This window comes from Letharia lupina (assembly GCF_014066315.1).
Source record: "Letharia lupina isolate WasteWater1 chromosome Unknown contig_2, whole genome shotgun sequence".
In the NCBI taxonomy this organism is placed as follows: Eukaryota; Fungi; Ascomycota; class Lecanoromycetes; order Lecanorales; family Parmeliaceae; genus Letharia; species Letharia lupina.
The window spans coordinates 2,643,549-2,661,734 of record NW_023502971.1 but is presented as its reverse complement, the minus strand read 5'-3'; the positions used below and the strand labels follow the sequence as shown (position 1 = coordinate 2,661,734).

General features: G+C 50.8%; 6 protein-coding genes across 6 annotated transcripts; 1 reads left to right on the top strand and 5 right to left on the bottom strand.

Moving 5' to 3' along the window:
• Positions 1-218: 218 nt before the first annotated feature.
• On the bottom strand, positions 219-529 carry HO133_004825 (uncharacterized protein; the record flags this gene model as incomplete). The annotated part of the gene is made up of 2 exons (XM_037295737.1): positions 219-462; positions 522-529. The coding sequence occupies 2 exons, from the start codon at positions 527-529 to the stop codon at positions 219-221; spliced, it is 252 nt and encodes an 83-aa protein (XP_037157738.1).
• Positions 530-1,536: 1,007 nt separating this feature from the next.
• On the bottom strand, positions 1,537-2,482 carry HO133_004824 (uncharacterized protein; the record flags this gene model as incomplete). The annotated part of the gene is made up of 2 exons (XM_037295736.1): positions 1,537-1,950; positions 1,988-2,482. 2 exons carry the CDS (start codon positions 2,480-2,482, stop codon positions 1,537-1,539), a joined length of 909 nt encoding a protein of 302 aa, XP_037157737.1.
• A 1,606-nt stretch (positions 2,483-4,088) lies between these two features.
• Positions 4,089-6,664, top strand: HO133_004823 (uncharacterized protein; the record flags this gene model as incomplete). Its single annotated transcript, XM_037295735.1, has 2 exons — positions 4,089-4,120; positions 4,144-6,664. 2 exons carry the CDS (start codon positions 4,089-4,091, stop codon positions 6,662-6,664), a joined length of 2,553 nt encoding a protein of 850 aa, XP_037157736.1.
• A 300-nt stretch (positions 6,665-6,964) lies between these two features.
• Positions 6,965-7,582, bottom strand: HO133_004822 (uncharacterized protein; the record flags this gene model as incomplete). The annotated part of the gene is made up of 1 exon (XM_037295734.1): positions 6,965-7,582. The coding sequence occupies one exon, from the start codon at positions 7,580-7,582 to the stop codon at positions 6,965-6,967; it is 618 nt and encodes a 205-aa protein (XP_037157735.1).
• A 1,112-nt stretch (positions 7,583-8,694) lies between these two features.
• On the bottom strand, positions 8,695-9,926 carry HO133_004821 (uncharacterized protein; the record flags this gene model as incomplete). The annotated part of the gene is made up of 4 exons (XM_037295733.1): positions 8,695-8,821; positions 9,155-9,461; positions 9,510-9,567; positions 9,681-9,926. 4 exons carry the CDS (start codon positions 9,924-9,926, stop codon positions 8,695-8,697), a joined length of 738 nt encoding a protein of 245 aa, XP_037157734.1.
• Positions 9,927-10,195: 269 nt separating this feature from the next.
• Positions 10,196-16,909, bottom strand: HO133_004820 (uncharacterized protein; the record flags this gene model as incomplete). The annotated part of the gene is made up of 1 exon (XM_037295732.1): positions 10,196-16,909. One exon carries the CDS (start codon positions 16,907-16,909, stop codon positions 10,196-10,198), a length of 6,714 nt encoding a protein of 2,237 aa, XP_037157733.1.
• Between the last annotated feature and the right edge of the window lie 1,277 nt (positions 16,910-18,186).

Genomic DNA, 18,186 nt, shown 5'->3' with positions numbered 1-18,186 from the left:
TATATCTGCTGATGTCATTCATGAGGTTCAACCAGGGTGGGCAAGTTAGATATAAGTGTATAGCTCGTTGGGGTTCGTTGCCGATGAGCAGGTGAAGCTCGTGTATGTGTCGTAAAGCGTGGTATGGTCGATCGTATAGAAAGCTAAGGCAGTTGTAGGCGGAGAGGTAAGTATTATGAGGGATGGTGAAAGCAAAAGCATTCTTGGTAGAATATCGCTCATGTCTCGGAGTAAACTTTGCGATTCGTGAGGAAGATGTTAATCAGAGGATAGCCGTCTGGCTGGATAGCATACGACCACGGGATCTCATCTCCCAGCACCTCGCCTGCAATAATCTTGAAATTCCGAAGATCTTTGCGTCTCAAAACGTCTGCATTTCCGTATGATGTCCACCTGCTGCGCATGATTACAGATTTGGTGGGGTTGGGTTCTTCATAGTAAACCTGCACACGTTTGTTGTACCTAGGGTGTAGTGCTCCGAAAGGATGTGCGGTGGTGACGATTCCGATAACGTCTCGTACGAGCGCATATTCATAGATCTTGATTCGTAACTCGGCTGGGGGCTTCATTAGGTCGAACATGACGGGAGGTAAGCGCACGCCGGTACTAGTATCACAGCTTTATTTGCGACCGCTATGAGGGCCTTTTATCAACCGAACGTGGCGTTTGAAGTAGGTAGGACCTGTATGGAGGAGAAAAAGTGTACGGCTTTTCCTCAACACAGTCCGGCGTAGACAGTAATTGAAAGGGGAGCTGTGGTTGGCAGCTAGCTCTTAGAAAGACCGCCTTCAGCGCAGGTAGAGAGACTGCGAAGAGACGCTGTGACTGGTGCCCAACCCGTGAAGGACGGCGTTCGACGGGGTATGAGAGGCGCTCTAATTTCGAATGAACCCGTAGAAAGAAGAGAAAGCTCGTCTGTAACATCCAAATTAGCTGTCAGAATCTCACCGTTACTGAGAACGAGAGATTCACTTGTGGTCCTGAGGGCGTTGCAGTGTCACACTGTGACGGACTTGTTGGCGGCGTCCTTGCAATAGCGGTCTCAAGGCAAGGATTGTTTCTGAGCTTGGCATTGACAAGGGAAGTGCAGACGATGGATACTGTCCTCGAGAAGAAACTCGTGTCCCATTAAGCGGCATGTGATGGCGATGTTATTCAGAAGAGACTATGCACATACGGAGGATCATACTAAGACTACCCCTCAGTATTTGAGTGGCGAGGCAGATCGTAGAATGAATTTGAATTGGCGCCCTTCTTACAGAGGAAAAGGGGAAGCCAATCCATATGTGCACATCGGAGCCGATAAGTCCGCCTCCTGATACTCACCGCCTGCGCTCCCCTCATGCCAGCATACGATTACTGTACGCATCTCAATCATTGGCATGGGGATCAGATGGTGTATAGCGTTCAATCGAGTATGTCTAAAGGCTGGAGCGACATGTATCTACCACGATCAATCTCATGTGTGGCCGGACCAAAGCCTACTTCAAGTTTTCAGTGGGCATCACAACTACATATTTTTCTCCATCCACAAGGTCAACTCAACGATTCTTTCCTTACGTTGCTGATATATTCCATCACATCTCCGGTCAACTCGGCCGAATATCGCACTAGATCGCCATCTGTATCGAGCTTCTTCAGAAGGGCATAGTTCGATACCGCCACCCAGGCCAAACATCCCACCACTTTCTTCGTGTACAAAAATTCCTCAAGTCCCACCTTCTCCAACCCTGACCCGTTTGCCAGCATCCTGGCTCGCAGATGGTTAATCAGCTCCAAACCTACATCGAGCCCTACATAGTACACTTTGTCGGCCGTCACGTTCACGTCCACTTCCAGCTTGCGTAGGTTGGTAATTTGGCAGATCTCCTGCACCCAGGGTTGAAGACCGCCGTTGCCGGGATTTATTGTCTTGAAGCTGGGGACTGTCCCGTTGACAGATAAAACTAGCTGGTGAAAGGATAGCCTTGTGGAAGGTTCGGCGCACAGTTAGACCCGCTGGGGCCAAAAGGGGTCGAGGGATAAGCCCGCCATCTTCGTGGTACAGGGGCTGGCCAATAATTAGGTGCATTTTGCGGATCGGTAGTAGAGCTTGCTGAGATTGATCGTTGAGGTATGCCAGGCACATCGACGCTGCGGTGACTGTTGTTTCTGCGTTGGTGAAGTCGTAAATATCTTGCTTGTGAAAGATCGGCCAGCACTCTGCATAAACTTCGTGGCTGGTATGGACTAGGTTCAGGTTGGGAGCATCCTCGGTAGAGCATTGACGGTGGTAAGGGTTCGTGACGGAATTTTTCGTGGACTCTTGCCGGGTCGATTCCCGTTCCCCTAATTGGGGGACTTTTAGTATCTGCCAGGTAGAGCGAGAGGTGTTTTCGCATTTTTGAAGCTCAGTGGCGGCGACAATGACCACATCTCCGACTACAGCAGCTTCGTAGATTCCATCCCGCAGCTCCCGAGGGAGCTTGTTGATTTCGAACATGAATGAAGAAGCGGATGAAAGTCAGAGATGGCCAGCAAGTTGGGTACGACGAAGAAGATTGGGATCTTTGCCTGTACCAGCGGGGTGGCTGATGGGTTTGCTCAAGAGAGGGATTCTAGCATATGCTCACTCGGATTTGAAGAGCCTATGGACTGTGGCGTATGTGTATTGCACGAGACTGCCTCTTCGGCTTATGGCCCATTTGGGCTACAGTCTTACGAATTTGTCCACCAATGGTCGAAAAGCCAACAGCAGCGGTGATTTGACCCGCATAAGGGTCCCAACCCAATTTCCTAGCAAGTAGAGCCTTGGGAAGAGCAGCCGTTGGATTAATTGACAGCTTCGAAGGATGAGGACAAGTTGGCCACAGCTCGAGTGGTGAGAACTTCTAAGTACCAAAGCTCGTATGGCAAACAAATGCTTGATTGCTAGAAAGTAGTCCGCAAGATATGAACATAGCGCGGATTCATGCGTACAGGTTGACGTGGCGCCCAGTCCTACAGCACAGACTTAGCAGAGGGGATCCAACGTAGGTCACGAGCCCCTGCCCTCAAGAATGAGTCTGAGAGTAAGCCGCACATAATGGCGCCATTGCAAAGGTAACAATATCTGTATATGGAGGGCCATAGTAGAGCTGACCCTCACCAGTGACGAGGAAGACCTAGGAATGAAGAGGAAGTGGAGCCATTCGTGTGAGAATATCGAAGCCGAGGATTTCCATCCATAGAGATTGCCGCTCCTCACCCCGGTACTCGCCGCCTCGTCCTTTTCCCACGGATAGTAGCATCCGCTCTCGAGCCACCACTGAGTCAATCCTCTATGGCTTTGATTGCCTTGCTAAGTCGTCTACGAAAAGCAATTGATGACAGCCAATAATCCTCGATATAGCAAGCCTCCGCTCTCGATTCAAGTCCGTGATATCTTATGGGTCAAAAAGCAGAGTCAAAATAGATCGCATTTCGAAAATTCTCTTCCGTGACTAGTGATTGCTCATTTCCGATGGTTGATGCCTACTTCGTGCCTTCTCATTTGGTATGATGGCGGCAGCAGCCACTTATGTGTCCTTCGATCAATCATCACGTGAGATTCATGTCATTGGCTTCCGTAGGGGCTCGGAGCAGAGAGGATAATCTCTTGTTGTCACTTAAGTGCCCAAGTACTGTGATGATTCTTTTGGTCAGGTTACCACGAAAAGATGGACAGCCTAAGTGCTCTTCTTCGCTCTCGGATACCTTACTGGCTCCAAGTGCCGGCTAAGCGCAGGCGTTGTTACTTGCCCACATACGTACGTTCAGGCTCGGATCAGAAGTCTCCAACTCTTTTGTGCATCAGCTAGACAATGGAGAATTTAGGGCAATGGAATCTCTCACTTTGGTCACTATAGCTGCAACATTGTAGCGTCGCTGGTGCGCTCTCAGTCGCTGCCACTTTTAGAAACGCCGCTAAAGCAAGCCCTACTCTAACCCTAATCTAATTAGGTCACTGGTTCAAACACGGTAGTGGGCATGCACCGTACCCAATTGTCCTAGGTCTACGCTGTTGGTCAACTCACACTCTTCGTCTACTTTTGCCTCAACTTCCTCTAAGCTCTGTGTGGCCCGGCAAAATGTCCGTAAAGCGCACCAGGAGCAATATAGAGTGTCATAAGCTGACGATAACAGGGAGAAACACCCTCCAGCAAGGCAGCCAGAAGGCAAGGAGGAATCTCTGACCACTTTACTCGATGAAGACCAGAGGGGGGAGCTTACCCTCCTCATCGCCAGCGTTGCGGCTGCAATGCGCAAGACCATTATCTCCAGCTTTGACGCCTCCGTTGGCATCTCGAAAGATCTCGTCCAAGAGCTCACTACCTCCGAAGATGACAAGATTACGAACCCCAATGTTGATCCTGGTACAGTAGACGTCGCCAAAATGGATGCGGAGCGGAAGCTAAAGGAGCAGCGGGAGAAAGAGCTCAGTGCTCCAGCTATGAAGGAACTCAAGCAAGCATCGCTCAAGTTCTTTGACGAATGGCGGAGTAGCGTTATCATGAGAGTTGGGGAGGTTGTCAATTCCAGAGAAGAAGCCTCTTCCCAAATGAGATCCGCCAAGGCACCGGACTCAGCTATTCACGCGCCATCAGACGTCAAGGTCGACCCATCCAAGCCTACGGAATCAGACGAGTCCGCAGCTGCGTCACTATCGAAGTTCTACCCTCCAATCGATACCCCACTCGCATCGCTCGACGAGAAAACCAAGATCCTTATAATACATTCTATGTTACTGCTCATGCTATCTCTGGAACACTACATTGGCCCATCACGCGTTCTCCTCCTCTACATAACCTCGTCGCTGAAACTTCCGCTCAAGATCTTGACTGAAGATGAAGAGAAGATGGCAAAAGGCCTGCTTGAAGCCGCGAAACACATGTCTGGAGACGCTGAAGCAAAGAAGAAAGTGGAAGAGAACAAAGATTCAAGGAAGTGGAAAGTGGGCCTGGCCACAGTCGCAGGAGCTGCTCTGATCGGCGTCACTGGTGGTCTAGCCGCACCATTGGTTGCGGCTGGTGTTGGGAGTGTTATGGGAGGTGTTGGCCTAGGTGCCACCGCTGCAGCGGGCTATCTTGGCACCGTGGCCGGAAGCACGGTGATTGTTGGTGGACTGTTTGGAGCCTATGGTGGACGAATGACAGGCCAGATGATGGACAACTACGCGCGGCAAGTTGAGGACTTTGCATTCTTGCCTGTGCGAAAGGATGGCAAAGATATCGAACAAGAAGATGAGAAAGAAGCCAAGAAGCTAGCCCAAAAGTCCAAACGAGTTGAAAAGTCGCTAGACACAGAGAGTGGTGTTCAAAATCCTCAAGACGGCCAAAGTGCGACGACCCCAAAGACTCATCACTTCCCTCATCATTTCAAGAAGGAAAACAAAGAAGACAAGGACGGCGTCGAGGATCCGGCCCAGCGCCGCCTCCGCGTCACCATTGGCATCACTGGCTGGTTGAACACGAAGTCGGAGGTTGTCACTCCGTGGCGTGTGCTTGGTCATGGTAGCGAAGTCTTCGCTCTACGTTTCGAGCTTGAAGCGCTCATGAACCTTGGTAACAGTATGAGCGCAATGGTGTCATCCGCCGCTTGGGGCTATGCCAAGTCAGAAATGATCAAACGAACCGTATTTGCAGGATTGATGGATGCAATGTGGCCCCTTGCCCTTCTCAAAGTCTCACGAGTGGTCGACAATCCATTTTCTGTCGCTCGAAGTCGTGCCGATAAGGCCGGTGAAGTTCTCGCCGATGCTTTGATCAACAAGGCACAAGGCGAGAGGCCAGTGACACTGATAGGCTACTCCCTCGGCGCAAGAGTCATTTATTCGTGTCTAATGAGTCTCGCCAAACGACGTGCCTTTGGCCTTATCGAGTCAGTTGTTTTGATTGGCGCTCCCGCACCCAGTACCACTGCAGATTGGCGCGTCATGCGCTCCGTTGTAGCCAGCAGGCTTGTCAATGTGTACAGCGAAAATGACTATGTTCTTGGCTTTTTGTACCGCACAAGCAGCATCCAATACGGCATTGCTGGACTTCAGAAAGTCGAAGGCATTCCCAGCGTTGAGAACGTCGATGTTAGCGAAAGTGTAAGCGGACACCTGCGCTACCGTTACCTCGTTGGTCACATTCTAAAGAAGATCGGGTTCGAAGACATTGAAATGTCTGCCGTCGCCAAAGAGGAAGCAGCATTAAAGAAGATGGACGAAGAAGATGCGAAGAAAAAGTATGCGGACAAAGCTAAGGCTGAAGGTGAGAAAGTACTCAAGGACAATCCTCTTGGCGTCGGCAAAGATGGAGAGAAGAGCAAGGAACAGCAACAAGCAGAATCATCCGCTGCCGAAGCCGAAGCTGTTCAAATGGAGCTAGAAGTACAGCAGGAGACGCAGAAAGGGATGTTGAAATCTGCGTGGGGATACCTGCCGAAGAGGCTGAGAGGTGAGAAGTCGAGTGGTGATGCCGAGAGCAAGGCTGCTGCGAGTGCGGATACGGGTGTTTTGCCCGAAGTTCAAAAGGTGGAGGAGAAGCCGCAACAGGGTGCTGGCGCATGGGCGTCTAATATTGCGGGAGGAGGGAAAGAAGGCTTGAGTAAAGCGTCTGGTTGGGCCAGTGGTCTGGCTGGAGGACTGATGGGTGGAGGAAGCAAGCCCAAGGAAGCTTAACGGTGAGTTGCCCGCTCACGGTTGAGTTAATGCGAGAGGGTAATGCGATAGGGGAATGCGTCATGTCTGATGATTAGAGGTATCTGGAATTCCATTTCTGATCTGTTATGGAGCCTGTGGTTGCAGCACCTTTTTACTTCCGTCTTCACATCTGGGAACCCCAGGATCCAGACCCCAATCAGACATTTCCACTCTTTCAAGTCTCCCCATCATCATCATCATCTACCACTTGCCTCACAAACCCCTCGGGCGCCATTCATCCCGGCCCGCTCTCTTCGCTCATTCCACCATCTAATGCCCTTACCGCCGCTCCCTTGAGTCTCTATAGCATCCATCGCAATACCCCTCGTCATCCACAGTCCAACCCACCGCTTTCACATGACAGTATTTGCAGGCCATGCGTTTTACTCTCGTCCCGTTGGATTTCGTCCTATTCCTCCCCTCCTGTTTTCTCTCATCACGGGCCTGCACGCTCGGAGTGAACTGCACACCTTTCTTGAGGCAAGAGCGCGGTTTCGGCATTGCAGTGGTGGTCGAGTGATGAGGTTTCGTCGTCGCGGTCGGTCCATGCCGATCTGTAGGTCCCGGATGGTCGGGGAAAGAGTTGGCTGCTACCCAGTTTGCCAGGCCGGGTTGGTCGTACGTGCTCATGCCGCCTTGGTGGACTGGGCGGGGGTCGATGTCAGGCGTCGTTGGGGCGCTTTTTCCCGTATAGATCTGGGGCTGGGGTGGGGTATGGGGAGGGGGGTCAGAAGGTGGATGCGTTGAGCTCTTTCCCACGTAGATCTGAGGCTGGGGTGCAGGTGGGATAAAAGTGGGATAGGCAGACGGTGGGTGGCGATTCGCTGGGTTTGCGAAGTAGGCGTTGTAGGCCGGTGATCCTGGCGGCAGGTACGGTGGGCCCATGAAGGATGGCATTCTTTTCAAGTGGATGTGGAGCTATGTGTTTACTATATGGAGGAGCTGATGTCATTCGCAGACGTTACGGAAGATGGATGTTGCAATGCGAGAGAAGACGGACGGAAGGGAAGAGAAGAGGGAACGCTGTCTGGATACAGAAGCGGGGTGTCAGATGCGTTGGAGCGAAGGGAGGGCGGTGAGGTCTGCATGCATGATCTACTTTCAACTCGACAAAAGATTGGCCATGGTTCTTATCTACGGGCGGGAATTTAGGGAATATTCTGCTCTGTACGTGAACACTCTTTCCGGCTTGGGAAGATTGCAAAGCGGTGAATGACGGACGGCGAAAGAGAAGATGTTGTTTGTTCAATTACTAACAGCCAGCTAGCTGAGACCCCAATTCATCATGGCCTGGGCATCTTTGTGACCTGGACGCCATTGCTAAATACAGACCAGGTGATCATCACAAGAAACCCCAACATCAAACCACCTTCTCTCACTCTCTCACACCGGCAACCTCCAACCCCTCGCCCTCGCCCTCGCCCTCGCCCTCCCTTCCCACCCCCGCGTTCCCTCCCAGCCCTCTTCCCCTCCCTAAACGGATAAGTACTATCGCACAACCTCCTCCCACCCTCCAACCACTTCTGGCTCCCGACGTGACAACTCTCACACATCAGCCGCTCCACCCTCCTCGCCTCAGGCCTCCCTCCACACTTGCTCTCGTGCTTCGTCCGATGCTCGCCGCCGGGATGCCAGTGCTCCGGCTCGCGTTCGCGGACCGAGACGCTGGGCGCGAAACGGACGCCTTTTTCCTTGGACGAACGCGGGTTTTAGTGTACGCTTCGATGGCGCCGTGTGCCGTGCCTGGGACCGAGGAGGTTTGTGATGAGTGTGATGGGCGACGGATTCTGATAGATTTTGAGGGATGTGGGATTGAGGGGTTGTGATGTGAAGATTGGTGTGGGGGCCTGGACGAATGCCGATTCGAGTCGTTGAAGATGCAGTCGTCGAATTGCTGAATCACCGGGTTCGTTATCTGGGCTGACGGCATGGAAGGGAAAGATGAGGACGGGGATGGCCTGGTATGTGTGGAATGCCGATTTGATCTTGAGTTGGATCCATGTGTCGATTTAGAGGCGTTGTAGGTCTTGCATTTTCTGAAACTGTTCGACGGGATTTTCGTCGGGAGCGTAGAGCTGGTCGAGGAACTTCTTGGGTAAAATGGGCTTAGACATGGTTGTCGAGGGTAGGATCGTACTATGGGCAAGGATGTTTGGACAAATTCAAAAGGATGGGATTGAACAATATCTCAAAGAGAGAAAGAAACAACAACGGGGGGAATTATTGATATGGCGGGGTGGCTAAACGTGTGAAAGGTCAGATATACAAGACGCCACCAGTACGCAACTCTGATTAACAGTCCCATCCGATACCAAGTCACAACCAGTCATTTGTCGGCCGTTATCATAGCTGGCGAATCAGACCATGTTAGCACGACATATCCTTACCACACCCAACGTCGTATACATCCCATCCCGTTCTTTGAACCAAGCATGCCAGACATCCACACACATCCTCCTACCTACCTACTCTAGCCCCCAATTCACCAACACTCTCAACGTCCTCTGCTGCTTCCCCAGCGACCGCAGAATCAACGGACTCAGCCCCAAAACCCCCTCGACACCCTTCCAGCCCTCAGCTTCCGGGCAGACCTGATCGAGAGCTTCAAGATCTGTGGCGACTTGCGCCATGATGTCGCTTCGAGGTTCATCCTTTCGAATCTCGGCTACTGCAAATGCAACCAGTCGTTTGTGGATTTGATCCTGTTTGGGATGGGCGGGGTTGACGTCTAGCCCTGCTATGACTGGATTGTTTCCGCGTTTCTCGGTAAGCCATCCTTTATTTTGGGGGTCATTGGTCAATCATGCCGTAGCGATAAACATACCATAAAAATCTCTCTTCATCGCCGCCCTACGCTGCTTGTCCATGTTACCCACAACTATCTGTACACAGCCTCGTTGATGAAATCCGGCAGTTTATGTGCAGGCGGGGGAGCATGAATCTTGCAATTCGTTATCCATACACTCCCCAGGTCGGTCCCCAAATTATGCGATACCGTACCATGGGCGATAAAAACGCGAGAATTGTTGTCCTCGAGCACGGACAGATAGTGGAAGTGTGCATACTGCTTGTGAGACGTGTCGCTGTCCGGCTGCCGAAGCAGGCAGCAAATGAAAGCGTTGGAGCGTGAAGTCGCGGTGCAGAGGCTTATCAGCCTGTTGAGGTCTTCGTCGTCGGTCGGGCTAGTTTTCGATACTCGGACTATTCGAACCGGCACAGATGCTGGGGTGTTGGAGCTCATTTTGTTGGTTTCGCAAGATGTATGGCAGAATGGAGAGGGTGGAATGTTGAAATGGCTGGGGCCTGGGACTTACTGTATATAAAGGAGACCAGCGGAAACAGCGATAACTGCACGAAAAAGGGACGGGCTGCTTTCCGAAAACGCAATACCATGTGCATAAAATCCATTGACGGTGTGAAAGATTTGGTGCCATCTGATGACCTGTGCGAAATACCTACCAATGCTGCGTTCTCTTAACCAAGCTCTAACGCTCGTCTTCGCCTCGATTGTCAGAAAAACAACTCGTTGGTCTCCAACAGCTTCCTTTCTCTTGTTACTAGAAAGTGATCACCTTCCTCCCTCAGCGCTGGCATCGCTATGCAAGTCTTGAAGAACTCTCCAAAGCCTATCAGCAGTTGCGCCTTCTCCTCCTCATACAGACCAATGTCCATCACAACCTCCCTCCTCGTTGAGCCTCTAATGACATAATACTGATCACCGTGGCGGACCCAGATTCTGGTCAAGCTGTCTCTCAGCTCTTGCGTAGCGAACCGGCGAATGTTGGGGCTCGATGCCTCCGCGAGTGGCCTCTCATTTATGTCGATGTTTGCCATATTTGCGTCACAGTCGCTGCGGAGCACAGCAGAAAAGTTCACAGCGAAAGATTTGAAGAACTCAATGTTGTCAACTGCAAACAGAGCTGGTCCTGGCAGACGGACGATATAGTCTAGGACCGGTAGAAGTGAGGAGATGGCTGAGTAGCATGCTGACATAGTCCTCAATGTCCTAACGTCTCTTGGTTTTGATTCGCAAGAATCCGCTATGAGTATTTCGAACGATTGTCGCGTCGAATCGAGGAAAGCAGTGATCATGCTTGCAATGGCGGCGACACTACCCGGGTTGGTGCCATCAAGATCCTTAAGTAGCTCTTCAAAGACTGCTTGCAGAGCTTGCAGATAGGGCATTGCTAGGACCCAGCCACATGCCGTGCTGAAAGCCATCTCGACATATGCCGGAATGATGTTCTTGACGAGGAAAGAGCGCAACGTCGGTATAGATGATACACCGTCCTCGAAAGCACTGGACATTGCCGTGTGCAGCTGGCCAACGAGGTATGGCTGTTGGCCATCGATAGCAGCTCGCTCGGATACAGATTGGAGGAAGACTGCGAGCTGCTTGGGCGTCCTAGCGTCTTGCAGTCGTAGGCCGTAATTCTTGAGCTGGCCGACGACGTATGTCGGATCCGTGGCGGGTAGCGGGAAGGCACCGTTGTCGGTGAAGAAGCGATCTATGGGACAAATTGTCGAAGTGTGCTGCTGCAAGAACTCGACGACACGATGCACGAAGTCGACATAACCTCCTCTGGCGTTTGATCCGTGGCCAAGCTCTTGATAATTACGCTTCATCGTCGCCATGAGGTGCTTGAGTAAATCCTTGAATTCTTGCCGAAGCTCATTGCCGTTCACAAAGGGTTCGAATACGGCACTTTCCAAAGAAACCCGCATATTCGACAGGACGCTGGAGATCAATGATAGCCTGCGATCAGAGAAATCTGATGCCGCGACTTGATATGTTCCATTGGCTGCATCCTTCCAAAAGGGTAGATTTTGTAGTAAAGAATTCTCAGAATCTGTGTTCAGCAAGGCACTTATAAGTCGATGTTGAAATTTGAGCAGTGACTCGCGCTCAACCAGCGAACAGACCCAAGACATCAAAAAGAACGCTTTGTGGTCATGGTAGGTTTTGTTGTCCCTCTCAATTAACCTAGCCAGATAGTAGGCAAAGAATTTCCTAGTCTGCTCCGTGTCTCGCAATGAACTCCAAGAGTCGTGTCCAAATTGACCAAGGTAATCAGTCCAAGATCTTAGCCCACCTCGAACCAGTCCTTGGGCAACGATAACCCAAACGTCAACCACCTTCAATAGCAGAGCATCATCGGGCACCTGGTCTGCTCCAAAGCAATTCGAGAGAAGATGCCTCAAAGGGTCGTGGAACGTAACAAACGGCGAGACCGTGTCTTCTTGTCGTGGTATGGCTGCGGAATCGTCGTCAAAAGCTGACCAGTCTCCATAATCTTGGCTTTCTTCGTTCTTATCGCAAGACTCTGACGACTTGCTTGCACATGCAGTGAGAACGTCTAATGCTTGTATAATTGGCTTATTAGCTTGAGTTCTGCTCGCGTCAAACAATTCGAAAACTTTGGCCAACGTCGTAGACAACAAGGTTGAAGCGGCTTTAGGATTCAGAGCGGCGTCGGTAGCGAGCTTAAGGCACACCAAAGCGTCACTCAGTATTGCTTCGACCTGGCGCTGGTTCCTAGCTATGGTTGTTTCAAGCAATTCTTTGGACACAATAAGGCCACCGACGGACTGCGCTGATCTGACTTGGTCCTCCGCTTCCGTGCGAGCAAGACTATGCTGTCGAAGAATTTGCGCCAAAATATGATTGTGCCACTCAGCGAACGGCTCTAGGTTAGTGATAGGCTCATCGGTCGATAATTGGAATTTGACGAGGTGGAACCAGGCCCGGATGTTGATATGGCAGGCCTCTCGATGCGAGATTTCCAGGTTGACCAGGTTGCGAATGACGGTCAACGGCGGTCTGCAGCTGGGCGGGGAAGCCCAGTATAAAGTACAGAGCAGATCATGGTGATTTCGCAATGCGTCTAAATGTTCTTGACGAATGGCTTCTTCTTTCGGGTGGGAGCGGCCATGATTTGGCATCAAGCGCCATACTACGTCTCGAATCTTCTTCTCGGAGTATGACTGTCGCATGTGCTTGACGCCGCTTCCTATAATCTTTAGCAGGATATGAAAGCCCCTATCTTCGGCCTCAGAGATCAGATTAGGGTTCTCGCCTAGACGTTCCAGAAAGAGCGGTGAGCCCTTGCTTTCTTCGCTCCTCAGATGAGCTAGACTGTTACGAGCGAAATAGTCGAAAAGTGTTCCAATGATGGATTCGCATCTTCGCCAGCCCCAGCCATTGATCAAGTGGAGGCAACGCCCAAAGATGGCTCGGCAGTAAGAGTTGAAGCTAGGAGGTTGCCGTTGTGGGTTACTTAGCGAAGCTTCCAACACAGGGTTTATGAGGCGCTTAGCAAGCGTCCAATTGTCAAATGGAACCCTGAACCGACGCCCAGTCTCTACAACTCCTTGTGCGTCCATTTCGAGGAAAGGTAGCAAGGTAAAGAGCTGTTTCCAAGATTTCTCAGCCAAAGCGACATCGAAAATACCATGCGAGGATCTGGTTGGGACAGCTTTCAGCAAAGTCAGCCAGACGCTCGTCTTAGAGTCTGGGTCTTGGCCAAGCACATGTTGGGCAACAACGAATGCTTCGATGGAATAGTCCTGGATGCGATAGTCTGCATTCTGATTCCTAAGATTTGATAGACAAGTCTCGAACGGCTCAAGCCCCTTTCCCAGCGACAAGTCGAGAGTGTGAAGGGCTGCTTTTTGAACTAGGGATCCAACTTCATCCTGCAATCTTGACGGTATGAGCTCATGCTTAGAGATCTGTCTCAATTGGTTGGCAACTGATAGGTTAAGTGTGCTGATTTGGATGTCCTTTTGTAACTTGTCTGAAATTTGGTGGTTGGTTGTTCTGCTGACTGCACTATGATCGATGAGCTCAGCAGTCAAGGTAAGAATAAGGCTCTTGCATCTCAGGACGTATGCAACTCTGTCCACTGGGTCAAGGAAGCTCAAATGATTCGAGAAGTATTCAAGAATGCTTTTTTGCAAGAGCAAGACTTGCTCGTACCTAAGGAAACTCGGTGCTCCTAGGCTCTGGCCCGCGGCATTTTGTAGCGACTGGTTAATTGCCTCGAAAACTTCACCCAGCTCCGAAGAGACAGCGTCATTCCATGGGCCCCATCTCAGGCTCCTACCATTGAAATTCGCAAGGGCGTATCCTCTGGAGCTTTCGAGATTGGCGGTAATCGCATGTTTGAGAGCCTTAGCAAAGGCACCATTGCCTAGTAAAGTGTTTGCACTAAAGCAAGTTCCCGTAGGTAGAGGAGTGACACCAAAAGTGTCACTATACCGGGTTCCAAACGGTCCCAGGCCAACAAGCATGTCCCTTTTCTGTACTTCAGAGGAATCCACAGCTTGACCTGGATAATCATACGAGATAACAAGTGCACTGGGCTCTCTGGACCACGTTTCGGGAATATCCACGTGTTGTGGCTGTCTTTTTCTCCGCTTGTGGGGAAGGATCCTCTTGGTGGGGGTAGCATTGGCATCCTGACCCACTATCACACGATCTGCCTGTAGAGCAGCAGTATTGGATGGCCGCATGCCGTCCTCTCCAAGAAACCTCCGTACTACAACACCAGGAAGTCCTGAATCATCCTCAAAGTGATTGACTCTGGCCAGATCTCGCTGAAACATAGCCTGTGCATGTGTCCCATCTGTGTCTGCCCGAGTAGACTCTAGCATTGCTGGCCTTGAATCCTTGATAGCTCGCAACGAAGAGACTATCTGCCCTCGCTTTTTTGGCTTCTCGATAGATTGCTGAAGCCATGAGGGCGCTTTCTGTTGGCTAGTCTGAGGTTCGTCTCTACATCGACGCTCGATGAGATGATCTAGGGAGGTCTGAAGCTTTCGAGACTTTGTGAGACGAAGATGCGATTTCGCGGATGTCTTTCGAGAGGCCGACAATTTGAACTCTTGGAAGCTCCGTGTCGTTTTGGACGCCAACGAGGGCACGGGGCTATTCGTTGAGCGCGGGCACAAAGGCTGGCGAGTTGATGCTTCATTGATCTTGTCGTTAGCCAAAGGTACAATGGTTCCTTCCCGCCAATTTTGTAGGGTCTCATTGGCATCGTTATCATCATCCCTTGTTGCCAAGCGGACAAACTTTCGAGACGGACTGTGTCTTCCTTGATCACGGCGTGAGCGTGCTGTGCGAGTTGCGACTTTGAGAAATTGGGGCACAGAGTCCTGAGGTAGTCCCTTCGTTAATGGTGCGTCAAGTATACCAAGTCTCGGCGGGCGATATTTGGGTTTCTCCCTGTGACTTTCGTCGAACTGGTCCATGAATTTGCGCTGATGGGCGCCATTGCTTGAGGCTTTCTTCGAGATGCCGTAGGGAGTAACCCGAGGACGGGGGTGGATGTCTCCTATCTTAGTCTGGCGTTTGTTGCTTTTTCGGGAATGGAAAGCCCTTGTTGCCGAAGGCAACATGGCATCGATTCGGTCGTCTTCTGCAGCCTCTCCCCATCTTCCCGTGAGAAGCCCTTCTCCACCATTCTCAAGCATTTGATGCTGGCGTTGATGAATTCGAGTTTGTTGCGGCAGCTCGTCTGACTCCGATTCGAGACCATCGTCATCGGCCAGCACAGTGATCTGCGGTCTTCGATTCGGCGTACCAGGTCTCTTGCTGCCTGCCGCGATAATCATGCGCGCTACACCTCGTTGAGCAACGTTTCTGTCAGGCGATACACTAGGAAGAGCCTTGTAAGTATCCTCGGGCTTCTTCTTTTGGGTTTTCAGGTCTAGCTTCAGCCAAGACGCTGGTAGGACTCCGCGTATCTTGCGTTGTGCGCGCTGAAATTGGTGAGATGTTTCCTGTTCGGATGGACACATCTCAGCGTCGGTTGAGTCATCAGAGTCTGTCGTTCGTCTGATTCGGTGAGAGCGACTATCAGAATGTTCTTCTTCCGAAAATTCGAGCAGGTGCCGTCGCCTAGGGTCTGAAGAAGTCATCGGCGTTGGAAGAGCAGCAGGCGTGGTCCTTCGCGGCACCCGAAAGACAGGCAAAGCAGGGCGACCAATCTCTTGTGGTATCTGACTCCCCGACCGAGGTGGTGATGGGGCCACGTCAAATATAACGTCGTCCTCATTGAGTGCTGGGCTAGCTTTGTCCCCGGGCAGGGATGAATGTCGGTTCAAGACTAAGCCTGGGGGCATCCTGAAGGTCGTCGATTTCGCCTTACCAATCTTACGCCTCTTATGGCCATTGCCGACATACTTGAGCATTGAATGGCTGAGAAGGGTACTCATGTCCGGTAAATCATCATCTCCAAAGACAAAGATGTCCCTCTCGTCTTGAGATGTGACAATCGGAGAGCCCTCAAGCTGGATGGGAGATGCAGAATAGGGTTCTGGTTGTTCGGTGTCACTGTCCACAAGCTGGCTATCTTCGCCATAGAATTCAATGTTCTGAGACTCTTGTTCCCGTGTCTTTGCAGCCTCGGCTTCCATTTGCGCTATACGCAGGGGTTTCACTCCTCTTGCTTTGAGAGTTTGGCGGTATTGCTCGCTCTCAAGCGCGTATGGGCGTAGCTGAATGGGATTACGGTGGCGTAGATTGCGAGTCGCTCTCCCAGATTCATGAGCTTGGTTAACAAACTGTGGCTCTGGCTCATTTGTAGTGTTGTGGCGAGAAGTTGACTCGAGAGTCTCGGGACCGCCGTCTATAGAGGTTTCCCGTTCATCACTTTGATCTTCGTGAGTCGACTTCTGCGTGCCTGGTGTGGATGGTGTCCCATGATTGGTGATGAACAACTCGGGCAGTGGCGAAGACGATAGAGAGCTTGAAAATGCAACTTCGTTGGGTGGGGTTAGGCTTGAATAAGGTCTCGCCTCCAGGTCATGGGCTCTATCGGGCAATTCTGCTGTAAGTCGTGCTGCTGGTGTGGCACTGTAGTGATCTTGTTGGAGCTCATCGATATCCCCGTCGGAATATACCATGAGTTCTTCGGTATTTTGCCCCACTACTGGTGACAGAGCATCTTCTTCCTCACGTTGCACTAGTAGGGTTGCCGCAGTGCTGCATTGTTCTCCTGTACTTGTAACACCAATTCCGTTGTTTCCAACTCCACCATCCCTGCCTTCTCTTGTGCCCCGACCGTCATAAGCCTTCCCATCGTGCGGCTCGCCAGACTCGATAGCTTCTATGTCACCAATGTGGATTGCTTCCCTGGATGCCGTAAGAGTCGGATTCTGAGAGTCTTCTTCCTCGTCTGAGTCCTGGACGTAACCACGGGCTCTCCAGTCTGCCATCTGGAACCTCGAGCATGTCGTCCAGCGGTCACGTAGTCCTCACGATGACATTTGTCATTGGGAGGTGAGGCCGACGCGCCTGGAATACGCGACCTTATCTTATCTTAGTGTGATTAATTGGAAAGCTTGCTTTCTCATTACTCAAGACTGAAATCACAAAATGTTCGACAACCATAAATTTAAAGTTGACCAATCAGATCTTCGGATTTCGTGATTTTGAAGCTAAAACTCACCTTATTTCTTCGTTTCTAAGCTAAAAGCGGGTGCACACGGGTACGTTCAAAAGAGGAAGCTGGAAAAGAACTTCAAAATCCTCAAATCTACCTTTTTTGATTCCTTTTCTTTTATCAAAAATATGATAATAAACTAAGTACGTAGAGTTATAGAGTTAACTATGCGCTTTCAAATAGTGTAGCGTAGACGAAATTTGATAAAGTATCCGTAAAGATATACTAAAAACTAAGATTTTTACTTGAATTATAGAGCCTCTCCGGCAGGAGCCCTCGGAGAGCCCTCGGAGAGCCCCCGGAGGGTTAGGGGGTTTCAGGGGGTCTCCCCCTGAGTATATCAAATAAATTACAACGTCTCTCTCGATTCTCAGTGAAATATAACGTCTCTCTCTAACGTCTCTCTCTAACGTCTCTCTCGATTCTCAGGGTTAGATCCCTTAAAATCCCTTAAACCCTTCGGAGCTCTTTAAGGGCTCTCCGAGAGCTTCTGTCGAGGGGCTGTCAAAGCAAGCTCGAAATCAATCAAATATCACTAAAATAATCAAATTTCGAGCTTGCTTTGACAGCCCCTCGACAGAAGCTCTCGGAGAGCCCTTAAAGAGCCCCCGAAGGGTCCGAGGGGTTTTAGGGGATCTCCCTGAGAATCAAAAATAGTTAAAAACCAGTACTTGGCAAGCTTTTCACTACTGGGAAGGACACGCCCCAGCACATATTTAGCCTCCTACCACTACCACTACGAGTACGGCAAATTAAGCGTAACAAATGGACAACAACAATCTTATGAAGCTCGAATTTTCCTGAAGACCACTGCTACTGTGCCTGATCAGTGGTGCTCTATAGTGGATTAAGGATCGAGTGTTTCGAATATCTCAGGGTGGGAGTAATAACAGGGTCACCCGCAGACCTGTATAAACCGAAATATATCCGCACACTCTGTCTCTTTCTCCCAGATCCTACGCCCGCTTCAACATAATGTATCCTAGCCCACGCAGCACGATCGTGGCAGGCGCATGAACCAATATTCCCGAATCCGCCACCCCCAACGCC